Raw genomic sequence first — 15,000 nt, 5'->3', positions numbered from 1 at the left:
CCAATCTAACGGTGACTCAGGAACAACAGACCAAATCATCTGATTTAATCATGACTCAGGGTGATTATCTAATCCAATCATGATTCGGAAGTAAAAGACCTGATTATCTGATTTAATCATGACTCAGAAACAACAGACCTAATTATCTAAACTAATCATTACTAATAAATAACAGACCTAATTATCTAAAGTAATAAACAAACAGACCAAATGATCTGATTTAATCATGACTCAGGGTGACTATCTAATTCAATCATGATTCAGAAATAAAAGACCCGACTGTCTGATTTTACATTTGATCATGACTCAGGAACAACAGACCTAGTTGTCTCATTTAATCATGACTCAGAAATGACCAACCAAGTCAAGGATTCATGACTCAGAAACAACAAACTTTATCATCTCATTTCATCATGACAAAACCCGAACAACTTCTCCACTCTAATTAAACACAAAAGAAAAACAGTTCTTCACATTTGTGAACAATCCCTTCTTCACATTTGTGAACGATCAACTATCCAAAAAATAAAATAAAACAACATAAAATAAAATAAACCTGTTCATGACATTTGTGAATGATGATCTATCTATAGATCCAGACCACTTTTGGAGCAGAAGATTTCTCTATCATACCCACCCTCAACCTTGGCTGTTCCTATCGGAGACAAGTAAAGTGAATTCTGTTCTTGGCTGATCAATACATATACACACACACACACACACACACACACACACACACACACACAGATCATAAACAGAAAAGCAACTTCAGCTTGACTGACTGAGGCAGAAAGCTAAGGATGCCAATCCAAACTACACACACTGCACACACATCATCACGGTAACCCTGACAACCATGTAAGCAGAACAGCTGCCATGTCTGAATCACAGCTCCCTTGACATGTTTTTTTTCTATTCATATTTATAAATAAATTATACTGCACAGATGGCTTGGCATCCTCACATTCTATTATCTCATCACAGTATCAAACATTTATCAGACCCCAAAAATGGCCAGGTTATATGGTTCACAGTTTATCAATTTGGGCAGCAGATAAAACAATTTTGCAATGTTTCTTCTGAAGTAAATATGGTTGCAGTCACTATTAAAGACCTACATTGCAATCACCATTAAAGACCTACAGCATTCAAACTTTAATTAGATTAGTCCCGTTACACATATTCCACACCAAAGGCAGGTGATCATAAAAAAAACAAAAAAACAACAACAAAAACCACTGACATAGCACTGCTTGGAATGATTCACAAACTTAAATTACCTCAAGTTCAACTTGACCTTGCAAAACATACTGCCAGTCAGGGGTTGGGGTTGTTTCACTTTCTTTATTTTTCACACAGAAAGAGCAGGCTAGCATTTTGACAAAATATTTGTTGGGTTTCATATACATAAATAGATGGGTTGCCTGCTTGCTTGCTTGCTTGCGTGAGTGAGTGAGTGAGTGACAGAGACAGACACACAGACAGAGACACATACAGATGGATAGATAAACAGATGGCAGATGGACAACCAGACAGACAAATAGAAAAACATATGCCGAGACAGATGGACAGCTAGACAAACAGATGTACAGATAGGTGGGTTGAAAATAAGATAGGCAGACAAATTCAAGACAAGATGGGTAGATTGACAGACAAACAGGCAGGCAGGCAGCCAAAGAGACAGACAGATGTATGGGTGTATATAGACAGACACTGAGACAGACAGATGTATGGGTGTATATAGACAGACACTGAGACAGACAGATGTATGGATGTATATAGACAGACACTGAGACAGACAGATGTATGGATGTATATAGACAGACACTGAGACAGACAGATAGACTGATGACCAGACAGATATACAAAGATGAGATAATAGATTAACAGAGACATAGATACACAAAATGATACATACTAGATTCTGATTCTTGTCAGTAACTATAGCCGTGCCAAACAAACAGGGTAGGGCCATATCAACTGAAGACTGAAATCATTATTTTCTAGCACAATATGTGTTTTTAAAATGTCACAGAATGACTGTCTACATCGATTCTAATAAGGACCCTGAAAACATTTTCAGAAAACAGGCCGAAAGATTGCAACTGAGCAATGTTCATGTATAACTAGTCAAAATAATAAAATATATATATATATATATATATATATATATATATACATAAAAAGCAACATAATAATAATGATGATGATGTATCAAAACCAAAAGCCTGTAATTTCATCAATTCTTGAAAAAGGAGAAAAAAAAAACAAAAAAAAAAACATATTTCATAAAGAAAAAATACATCAGATTTTATCAGGGAACATATCGTGAACCATGCTACAGATAATGAGAAGGGAAGAGACTTCGATCTGAACGGGACAGGAAAAAAGACAGAAACAAACAGACTGAAAAGAAGCAGAAATTTCCAGCACAGGATTTACAGACTGCAAGGAACACTAATTCATACATCCCAAGTACAGATAGAGGCCACGGCCTAACCATGAGGAGAGAGACTGATAGACAGATCAACTTATGATATAGAAATAGAATAACAGTAATACAGCAAAACAGATGGACAGTGTAAAATACGCAAACACATCACAACATTACAGATTTTTCCCCCCCCCATAACACAGCTTTTGAACATTTGTCTGCATAATTCAACTGCTGACTGAATGCAAAGAAAAGAAACATACACACACATATTACACACACACACACACACACACACACACACACACACACACACACACACACACAGTTAGTCAAATCCACCTCTTTTTGAAAGAAATGCATGGCAAAAGCACAAGCACACACGCATACATGCATGCATGCACGCGCGCGCGCACGCGCACACACACACACACACACACACACACACACAACAACAACAACAAAAGAAGAAGAAACATTGGAACCTGGTACCAATGACATGTTTATCAATATTCCAAGCAGTGATCCAGATATCAAACAGAGGGCACAACTGTATCAGTGCAACAGAGAGAGGAGGGAAGAATGGTCAGACTGAGTCACAGACTGACAGAGACAGTCTGAAAGGGAAGAATGGTCAGAGACTGAGTCACAGACTGACAGAGACAGTCTGAAAGGGAAGAATGGTCAGAGACTGAGTCACAGACTGACAGAGACAGTCTGAAAGCGGAGAATGGTCAGAGACTGAGTCACAGACATGACAGAGACAGTCTGAAAGGGAAGAATGGTCAGAGACTGAGTCACAGACATGACAGAGACAGTCTGAAAGGGAAGAATGGTCAGAGACTGAGTCACAGACTGACAGAGACAGTCTGAAAGGGAAGAATGGTCAGAGACTGAGTCACAGACTGACACAGACAGTCTGAAAGGGAAGAATGGTCAGAGACTGAGTCACAGACTGACACAGACAGTCTGAAAGGGGAGAATGGTCAGAGACTGAGTCACAGACTGACACAGACAGTCTGAAAGGGAAGAATGGTCAGAGACTGAGTCACAGACTGACACAGACAGTCTGAAAGGGAAGAATGGTCAGAGACTGAGTCACAGACTGACACAGACAGTCTGAAAGGGGAGAATGGTCAGAGACTGAGTCACAGACTGACAGAGACAGTCTGAAAGGGAAGAATGGTCAGAGACTGAGTCACAGACTGACAGAGACAGTCTGAAAGGGAGAATGGTCAGAGACTGAGTCACAGACTGACAGAGACAGTCTCAAAGGGGAGAATGGTCAGAGACTGAGTCACAGTCTGACAGAGACAGTCTGAAAGGGAAGAACGGTCAGAGACCGAGTCACAGTCTGACAGAGACAGTCTGAAAGGGAAGAACGGTCAGAGACCGAGTCACAGTCTGACAGAGACAGTCTGAAAGGGAAGAATGGTCAGAGACTGAGTCACAGACTGACACAGACAGTCTGAAAGAGGAGAACGGTCAGAGACTGAGTCACAGACTGACACAGACAGTCTCAAAGGGGAGAATGGTCAGAGACTGAGTCACAGACTGACACAGACAGTCTGAAAGGGAAGAATGGTCAGAGACTGAGTCACAGACTGACACAGACAGTCTGAAAGGGGAGAACGGTCAGAGACTGAGTCACAGACTGACACAGACAGTCTGAAAGGGGAGAACGGTCAGAGACTGAGTCACAGACTGACACAGACAGTCTCAAAGGGGAGAATGGTCAGAGACTGAGTCACAGACTGACACAGACAGTCTCAAAGGGGAGAATGGTCTGAGACTGAGTCACAGACTGACAGAGACAGTCTGAAAGAGGAGAACGGTGAGAGACTGAGTCACAGTCTAACAGAGACAGTCTGAAAGGGAAGAATGGTCAGAGACTGAGTCACAGACTGACAGAGACAGTCTGAAAGAGGAGAATGGTCAGAGACTGAGTCACAGACTGACAGAGACAGTCTGAAAGAGGAGAATGGTCAGAGACTGAGTCACAGACTGACAGAGACAGTCTGAGAGAACACGTACAGCATGCAAAACTTCAAATATGCTCACTCCTCTATACCCACAACCCACAACAATTCTTCATTCATTCTGGTTATCTAAAACAAATAAACATGACCAACAAAAGAGGAGATTTCTTTTTCCTCTCTCTCTCTTCTGTGTATGGATTTGGGTAAAGATAAGTATACAGGCAGGCATGGTGGTAGGTAGGTAGGTATGTAGGTAGGTAGGTAGGCAGGTAGGTAGGCAGGTGGGTAGGTAAGAAAGGTAGGTAGGGTATGAAGAAAGGTGAGACTGACAGGTAGACATTGGCATGTATGTACACAGGGAAGAAGGTAGTAGCAGGCAGACAAGTAGGCAGGAAAGTGAGGTAAGAAAGTGAACAGGACAGGTATACTGGTAGGTGGACAGATACAGATGGTTGTCCTCAAATGGGAGAAAAAAAAAAACAACGACAATAGTTACCCCTCGTTTTTACAACCTATGAATTTATCTAACTGCAAAACTTTCAGTCCATTTGATGGGTTAACATAACACTGAGTCTATCCATCCATTGATCCATCCATCCATCCATTCATCTATCTGTTTTCACACACACACACACACATACAAACACACACACACACACACACACACACACACACACACACACACACGCACACACATGGTTTCCATCAAATCAAACTGCAACAAACTCATGCACGCCCTCTATGCTGTTCAACCAATTCAATGCCTTTCTGAGTTTCTCTCTACAAAATGCCCATCAGAAAGTGTACATGTCAAAAACAGTAAGAGCTTACTGGGCGTAGACAAAAGAACAATGAAGTGACTAGTTCTGGCAGAGTCAGGCAGATATCCCGTTTCTCTGACCGCAATGTGTCGGGTTATACCATTCTGGGTGCACATCAAAGGATCGAAAGAAGAGAGCTATTTGAGGCAAGCATATGATGATGTGTTATCGATGAAATCATGCGAAAAAAAAAGTTCCTTGGCTTAAACTTGTCAAAAAGATACTGGTTTCAATCATGTGGGAAAACCAGGGCACACTCAACATCAATTAAGCGACTAAAATATTCAGCTATAAATAAATTACAAGATAACAATGTTCAATTTTGGAACAGCACGAAGAATGGGACCATTTCAAGGGTCTCCTTTTATTGTAAAATTGTGAACACTTATAGATTACAATCCTGTCTGATCAGCTGCAAAAATATCAAACACAGAAGAGCATTATGTTGACTGCAAATAAGTGCACATGAACTTGAAACTAAGTGAGGATGTCACAGCAACTTAACTGGGAAAGACGGACTGTGTAGAACAAGTGGAGTTGTAGAGGATGAACTGCCTTTTCTGGACAAATGTAGTATGTACACTGACTAGAGATCACGCCTCTTTGTGACAGTTAATTCCATTATTCAAATCCTTGGCCAGATGGCATTGATAACACAATACTCCAAACTCTGAGTTCTCTGTTGCCATTGAGCTGTTTTCCACCAGAACTGGCAAGAGAAATCTGTCATCTATGAGTGTTTTTATGTTCGCAATCCATTAATGTGTCATGTGGAAGATCCTGCATATGCTCACATATTATTGCGTTTATCTGTTTGTTGTGTTTAGTTTTAGTATCCATAATTCCTTTGATATGTTTTATGACAATTAATGAGTTCTGAGTTCTGAAATCATATATGTGTGTGTGCAAGTGTGTTGTTTTGTATTGTTTTGTATCATATTGCATTGTATTGTCTTGTATTGTATTCTGTTCTATTCTATTCTATTTCTGTTCTATCCTACTGGATTTACTGTACTGTATTTCATTACTATTCCGTCACAACATACTTCTCTGTGTGAAATTCAGGCCAGACTACCAGGGGGAAAAGCACATCGCCTCAAAGCAAGACAGCGCCCGCAGAACCACATACACCCAAAGGAAAGACTCTGTCCTCCCTCCACTGACATGATACTCACAGCCTGGTACTGTACGCTCTTTGTGCACACCCTCAGTTGTGGACAGGAGAGAGAGACTAACCATGAAATCTGATCAGCGATAAATCACGGGTGAACATGCACAGTAATCAGTACCACTTCCACGCTACATTAACTGATCAATGCAGGACAGGTAAACCTGACACCCATCACAGTCACACATTACCCAGTGTACCCTCCCAACCACTAACCCTTCTCACCCTTCCCTCATGATGGGTGCAATGGCCAAATGGTTAAAGAGCTGAATATCTTGCTTCAGTTTCCCGAATTCGATCCCCAGTTTCGGAGCACCTGATGGGTTAAGGGTAAAGATTTTTCCGATCTGCCAGGTCAACATATACATGCAGACACATACAGATCATCAAATACGCACGTTGAAGATCCTATAATCCATGTCTGTGTTCCGTGGGTTATGGAAACAGTAACATACCCAGCATCCACACACCCAAAAACGGAGTATGACTGCCTACATGGCAGGGTAAAAATGGTCATACACTTGTAAAATCCCATTCATACAAATGTGTCAACGTAGGAATTGCTGGCCCTGAACAAAGAATTTGACACCTCCCTTATAAATGCCAATGTCAAATGCTTTTCGAAAACTTGTTGGCACTGATTTGCTGAACAGACTTAAATTATGCCAGGGGAGGGGGTGTGGGGGTGTGGTGGGGGGGGGATCTGTTTTGTCTGTTGACACCAAACATGCATCTCTCTCTATTGTACATGTCCATACTTCTTAAACTAAAGATCACAGCATTATGATATGGTATGATCTTGAAAGACCCCAGGACAATGTTTTCATCTGATCTGGAAAAGCAAAGTTATGTATAGGCAAATAATAAGTCTGTCGATGATAAAATTAATAAACGGCACATTTCACGTCTTTTTGTTTTTCTTGTGTTGCTTTGTTTTTTTACTGAATGGGAAAAATGCATACAACTATACAATTATTCTTCAGTGTGCGTATGTGTGCGTGTGTGTGTGTGTGAGCATGTGTGTCTGAAACAGTGTAAGCATGCCCTGGCCCCATAAATAAGGGTAAATCCTGGCCATGTGTACTACTACTACGCCTTAGGCTTTCCAGAAGTTGAGGAAAAGAAAGGTCAAAATCTGTCCTGGTTAAAACCTGACACCTTGGCTGACCCACACATACAAAATGGGTAGGAGTGGAGGAGCCAACTTCTCTAAAGGGTGTTCTGTAACTCAAGTGTCAGCAGTGGTCATGGTACAGTCAACCGTCTGTCCATAAAAGAGGTTGTCATGTATGAATGGATACATGATGAGTCAAGTGTCTTTCCAAAAAGGAGGAAACAATGAAGGACACTACAACATGCCACAGCTATTTTACTCTGTTACTTACTGTGTTGGACATTTTTGGAGCGAGTCTGCTCAAGTATCAGACAATGCTGTGCCCACATACATAAAGATAAATGATAATAATTATATGCATGCATGCACACACGCATATTCACTCTCGAGCACACATGGGCACACACATGAATACACACACGCACGCAACCTCCACCCACCCCCTGCACCCACACACACACACATTCATGTACATTGATCCCAGCCAATATAACCTTTTTATACAATTCATCAAACCCACGCACACACACACACCACACACACACACACACACCACACACACACACACACAAACACAACCAGTCTGTCTCACCTGGTTTAAGAATCGTGTTAAAATTCCAAAGGTAGGACATAAAACTATATTATATAGGAGTTTTAAGAACTTTAAAAATGATAATTTTCTCTCGGATTCAGCAAACTCATCTTTAGATTATGTATATTAGTTAAGAGATCCTGATGAAGCTGTCAAATTTTGGATAAATACATTCTCTTCTGTATATAACAAACATGCACCATTTATTAGGAAAAGAGTTAGACAAGAAACAAAACCACTATGGATAACAAAAGAAACTGACATTGAAATTCATTATAGAGATTATTTGAAGATGTACGGATCAAATGAACAATATAACTTATAAGAAACAAAGAAATAAAGTAAACGACCATGAAACGTAAATCGAAATATAATTATTTTCAGAAAATGTTAGTAAATACAAAAGATTCTTGTGTAATTTGGAAAGCCATCAACAAGTTGAACAATAAACATGTGGGAAAAAGACAACAAAGCATCACTGATGTAACAGCAGATCAGTTAAATAATCATTTTGTAACCATTGCTGAAAAAATTATACCAAGCGATAGGACCAGTGAAAATGACCTCTGTATTGTAAAACAGTACATTGACTCAAAGAAAATTCATGTTCCATTTAGTCTTCAACCAATGACTGTCTTGGATGTATGTCAAAGCCTATTACAACTATAACAATCTGGCACTCGAGATTTGGACGGGTTAGACGGACAGATATTAAAGCTTTCTTCCCCTGTTATTGTAGATACTCTGACTATCTTTATAATTTGTGTATTGATAAGAAATGTTTTCCTTCTAAATTCAAGCAGGCTAGAGTCATTCCACTGTACAAATCAGGTGATTCTTCTGATCCATCTAACTATAGGCCAATTTCTGTCTTGTCTGCTCTATCTAAACCCATTGAAAAATCATTCTTGTCATACAGCCCTCATACAACTCACTGACAGTCTTCTACATAACATAAATGAAAATAAATTCACAGGTCTCCTTTTCATAAATTTTGAAAAAGCTTTTGATGTAATCAATCACTCCTTGTTACTACATAAATTAGAAGCTTATAAATTACCACCAGAGTATATTCACCTTATACAATCTTTTCTTTCTGATAGGAAGCAGTTAATAACAATAAATAATCAAACCTCAAATTTTACATCTATTAAACATGGAGTACCATAGGGATCCATCTTACTCTTAGGGCCAATTTTATTCTCCACTTATGTTAATGACTTACCTTGTTATATGCAATGTAAATGTGAAATGTTTGCAGATGACACATCCTTACATTCAAGCAATTCAGACGCCAGTAAACTAATGAACACCAAGATGATATTCAGAAACTTAATGACTGGACACACTTGAATCACATGTCCTTGAATGCTCAGAAAACAAAGTGCATGTATGTATGTGCACGACAAAAAAGACAAAAAATGAAACGTAACATCAAACCACTATTCCTAGGCGTCAATAAAATTGAAGAGGTAGATTCACATAAAATTCTGGGTGTCATTACTGATAAAGATCTATCTTGGACTGATCATACGAAGTATTTAGGTAAACGTCTCTCAAACAGAATACTTCAACTAGCAAATATCAAAAAGATCCTTAATGTTCATTCATGAAAGCTCTTCTTCTGTGCACATATTCTGCCAGTAATCGATTATGCATCAACTTTATGGGACAGCTGTAGCCTCTCAAACTTGAAGTTTATTCACCGTATGTATAAAACTAAAGAGCACTGAAAATAGTATTGTTAAAACCAAACTCCCTGACCCCAATGGACTATAAACAATTTAATATATTATCTTTTCACAACAGGCTGTACTTCAACAAAGCTGTTTGCATGCATAATGTTATGTATGGAAATGCTCCAAAAAAGATTGCAGACACTTTTAAAACTAATGAACACAGACACAACCACATGCTCTGCATACCCAGACCAAGAAACAACCTTTACAAATCCAGCTTTCTGTATTCTGGTGGAAATTTATGGAATAATCTCCCACTCACTCTGAAAAGTATCATAAATAAAAATGTGTTTAAGAAAAATCTGAAGAATCACCTCATTGAAAATAATTAACAGTAATACAAATTTTGATATGTTAGGCTAATATTCCTATTAATTGTGAAATGTTTTGTATATGCTTGTGTTGGCAAGGATTTTGCACTATATGGGTGAACAGGTGCATGTGGATGGGATGGGCATGGTGTAATTGTGTCCGAGAATTTGTGTTCAGTGGTGTGTGTGTGTGTGTGTGTGTGTGTGTGAGTGAAATGGAAATACAATTGTGTATTTCTTTATCACAATATTCTTGTATATATACATATATATGCATTTTGTTGTTATTGTTGCTCTTCATCTGCTTCTCTTCCCCCTATTTTTTCTTCTTTTTTTTTCTTTTTTCTTTTTTCCTTCTTTTAGACTTTTTTTTTTCCATTGATGGCTTGATGTAAAAAAGCAATTGTTGCTTATTCAATTTACCATCATGAAATAAAATCTTGACTTGACTTGACTTTTCACACACACACACACACACACACACACACACACACACACACACACACACACACACACATTCATTTAATACTGATCCAACCATTCTAACCTTTTTATATGATTCATCTACACACACACACACACACACACACACACACACACACACACACACACACACTTTTCAGATAAATTATTTGACACTGTGCTGTACCACACATCACTGACACTGACAGGTATAAACCAGATGTTAATTAAGAGTATCTCACTATCAGCTAAGCTGTTGCTTATGGTGATTTTTAATTCAAATCCAGTTAGTCAGATTACATTTTACCCTTGTGTTAGCAAAGTGTGTGTGTGTGTGTGTGTGTGTGTGCATGTCTGTGTGTGTATGTCTGTGTGTGTGTGAATCAGAATCAAAATCATATCAATTTGTCATGAAAACCAAAAATGAAAGGTTTATAGACACAACAATAAAGGGTAAAGAAAACCCACACCAAATTAAATGTAAGGTGTTTTAATTTAAACATGATGGGTTCTTTGAAACATTCATATAAATACATGAATTTTGCAAGTCCAGGTTGTACAGGGTCATAATTACACTACTGACCGACTGTGTCACTATCAGCATAATCAAAATTTGTAAATTTAACTTTATATCTCTTAACAAAACTTATCGTAAATGTTCATATCGAACATATTTGTCTAGGAAATGATACTCATCTTCTAATACAATACACCACATGTTTCGCATACTTTTGCATGTTTTTCTGTACTTGTGTATCTGCCTCTTTCTATGTCTGCACATGGCGGTTCTATGTTCAGTTTTTCTTGAGTAGATCAGATATGGCTTAAGTCTGCATTCTTTTGAAACATTATTATTGTCAGTGTTATCTTAGATTTATTTTCGTTTTTCTGCTTTCTCCAGAAACTTATGTACTGACACTCACATTTCTTAAAGAGCGCAAACTTTAATCTGTCGAGATTCAGTGTACACTGATTCAGCCATATGTGATCAAATCCAAATGAGGCAAGAACAGATTGAACAAAGTGAAGCCACTTTTATCATTAGCATTTTGCTTTTCAAACATATTACAACAATACGAATTTTCATGTGACTCTGTTAGCTGTATCCAAAATGAAATGACAGATAAATTTCATGCTCACAGGACATCATCCCAGATCACCTAGTACCGGAAGGTTTGATGCTTTTTTGTGTACACCCAGCAGTCGTTTGCAGAACTTGATGTGAAGATTTTCATGAGGAAATGTCGCTGTTGAAACGTTTTTCTGAAAGCTCATCCATGAGAACAGAGTGTTTGTTTTTCTTTGTTTTACAGCTTTGGGAAACCACAACTCTGCACCTTATGACATGAAAGGGGTTATCAAAGAGACCAAACAAGTTCAGCATTGTTTTTACGTTTATGATTTGTGTGTGTGTGGTGTGTGTGTGTGTGTGTGTGTGTGTGTGTGTGTGTACGTGTGTGTATGTGTGTGTACATGTGTGTGCACATGTGTGTGTGCATACCATATAAGAGAAAGAAAGGCAAAGAACAAACAAAAGAAAGATGAAGAGTGAGACAGAGACAGTTTATATTCAGATTCAAGCCAAGGTCCGTAACTGAAGGGGATAAGCATACACAAATCATACAAGTGAATCATGGGCAAATTATGAATAATGATAAATGTTCCAAGAAAACATTCCTATTACTTTTCTCATTCCAGAAGAAGTGTCATCGATAGTGAAAATATTTGGACAGAATACATTTCATCCACGTCATAAAAAGCAGGGCAGCAAAGCATAAAAAACAGAGAGAGAGAAAGCATGAAGTGAGGGAAGGTGAGAGAGCATGTGCACTAATTTTCCTTTTCAGCCATAGTTCTTGAATAAACCATAGCACTTTTGGCAACCAGGCAGTGGTGCTGATAAGCAAGTACATTGGAGACAAGTGTATGGACAAGAAAGTACACATCATGTCACATGAGACAAGCATACACATCACACAGTTTGAATAAAAACCATGATTACATTTGAAATACACTGGGAAGAAGCCAGGGTCAATGATAGAAAATAAAAAATTAACCCAACTGACCAGCTACAATTTCTGACCAGCACAGAAATCGTGCAACAAAATTTATATCTGAAACCTGTCAGGAAAAAAGATTTCAACACAATATATGTATACAGTAGATACATGCAATATATATTTATGTGTGAGATCAAACACACACACACACACACACACACACACACACCCACACACACATGACAGTAAGTTAGTGTGAATGTGAGCATGCACATATGTATGTTCACATATATATTCTTACAAAGTTACATGCATTGTCATTAATTTGCTTACTACCTTTGTGTTGCATGTGTTCAACAATGTAGACCACAATTCAGCAGCATCAGCATTCAAATAACAATTAAAAAAATAATAAATAAATAAATAAAAAAGGGGGGGAGGGGGTAGCAATACTCGCAATGCTTGCGAATGCACACACACACTGACAGATTTGATAACAGATTTTCAGCCTGATTGTTCGGTGTCACAAAACTGCTGCAGACACTGGGGTGGGAAACCCTGAAACGGTGTAGGAGGAGAGCCAGATTGGTCATGCTATATAAGATCAGCAGGGGCATGACAAAAGTCAAGTGCCCACACCTCCACCAGCAACAACAACAGGCCAGAGCTCACAACAAAACATTTGACAGAATCCCCTATATAGGGGACAGCAGGCTGCATGCCTTCCTTCCAAAAACAATCTGTGATTGGAATGCCCTGCTCCCGGAAGATGTTGATGCCTCAACTCTTGCCACCTTCATTAACTTGATTAAGAAGGTGGCACTCTGCTGATTCAATGCCACTTGATTTTTTTTAAACAGGAACCCCCCCCCCCCCCCCCCCCCCCCCCCCCACCACCACCACAAAATACCGATAATGGGTAGCTGGTTGACCCTGGGCATCATCGGAAAGAAGAAGAAGAAAATTGCCAAAAATGTCCGGAAAGAGGCGGAAACGTTTTGCTGATTGAATGTTCACTATTTATTTCAAGATTTTTTTTAAAACACGGTCATGAAAATAAAACAATGAAGGTAAACATTCTCGTCACTTGCCATGCACGCGTTCCTTGTCGCGGTTCTTTAAATTGTGTTCCTGGACACTGGCCTGACTAAGCGCGTTGGGTTACGCTGCTGGTCAGGCATCTGCTTGGCAGATGTGGTGTAGCGTATATGGTTTTGTCCGAACGCAGTGACGCCTCCTTGAGCTACTGAAACTGAAACTGGCGTAATGGAGGCTCTCTTTGTCAAATATGCAGGTCGGTAAACATATTAGCCTCACTAAAATGATCTTTTAATTCAAAGTAGCTCTATTCGTGTTGATTGAGAGATGTGGTTAACAAATACAATGCAATATAAACGGTCCAAAGAGGAGAAGGGGGCGGCGGGGTGAGAGGAGAGGGTCAAACTCGACCTTCCCGTTCATTGTCGAGACGCATTTCATGCAATGTTGGAAAACCGTGACTTTAAATAACACAGTGATCATAACCCCCCACATAAGCCGACAAATAAGAGCCTAAATTCACGTGCAACATGTGTCAGATCACTCATTATTGCATCATCATGTTCGTGGCCACCTGAATCTGCGTAAAGCAATCCAACCAGCTTAACGAAGTGTCAGTCACTGACCTCGACCTTTTTTTTTTTTTTTTTTTTTTTTCTTTAACAAGCAAATGCTCTTCAGCGACTGGAGAAATTTCTTTTCCTCGTAAATGTCTGATTCAACGTTCACTCACATTTGCGTAAAAATCATGCACGTTATCTGAACCTTGTTTAGACTGGTCAGCACTCACCTTCGGTACGGCCGCCATCGTTGTCAGGGGTATTAACTGTGAGTGAGGAGCGATTGGCTCATACCCCTTCCCAGAGCCAACCCCCAACCACGTGGCTTCTGTTGACAGTCAAGGTCTCAGTCCACATTTGCAAAACAACTTGAAATCGTTTTATTTTCACATGAATTTGTAAACCGTTAACAAAATCGTTCATTTTCAATATTCATTCTGAAAGTCACACCGTCTTCGTAGACATTAAAGTGTGTTAGGTGTTTGGAAAAAAAAAATGAGGGGAGGCGGGACAAAGGCTAGGGGCAGATCATAAACTGCACGCACCGAAACTGGTCGGTGGCGGTAAGTGATCAAGTTATGTATTACACCGCGGTGGCAGGCACACACACACACACACACACACACACACACACACACACACACACACACACACACACACACACACACACACACACACACACACACACACACACACACACACACACACACACACACACACTGGCGCACACGACACACGCACTGATGCGCAATCACACACTCCGGCAGTGACACACACACTCC

The 15,000-nt window shown here is 39.5% G+C and overlaps 1 protein-coding gene across 4 annotated transcripts in view; it reads right to left on the bottom strand.

Annotated features, from left to right (window-relative positions):
* Positions 1-14,490, bottom strand: part of LOC143286597 (branched-chain-amino-acid aminotransferase, cytosolic-like) — a 31,874-nt gene extending 17,384 nt beyond the window's left edge. Inside the window, exons 1-2 of one of the 4 annotated variants that reach the window (XM_076594227.1) lie at positions 14,449-14,465; positions 12,687-12,741 (exon numbers count right to left, since the gene is read on the bottom strand). Coding sequence is in view for 1 of the 4 variants with exons in the window: in XM_076594226.1 (XP_076450341.1) it covers positions 14,449-14,466 (18 nt within the window). In the remaining 3 variants the exon portion in view is untranslated. Of the gene's footprint in view, positions 1-1,280; positions 1,325-10,050; positions 10,074-12,686; positions 12,742-14,448 lie in introns of those variants that run through there. The other 3 variants (XM_076594226.1, XM_076594229.1, XM_076594228.1) reach the window with 3 other exon arrangements.
* Between the last annotated feature and the right edge of the window lie 510 nt (positions 14,491-15,000).

Source organism: Babylonia areolata, chromosome 10 (assembly GCF_041734735.1).
Source record: "Babylonia areolata isolate BAREFJ2019XMU chromosome 10, ASM4173473v1, whole genome shotgun sequence".
NCBI classification, from domain to species: domain Eukaryota; kingdom Metazoa; phylum Mollusca; class Gastropoda; order Neogastropoda; family Buccinidae; genus Babylonia; species Babylonia areolata.
The sequence above is the reverse complement of the archived record's forward strand: the minus strand, read 5'-3'. Positions and strand labels throughout refer to the sequence as shown.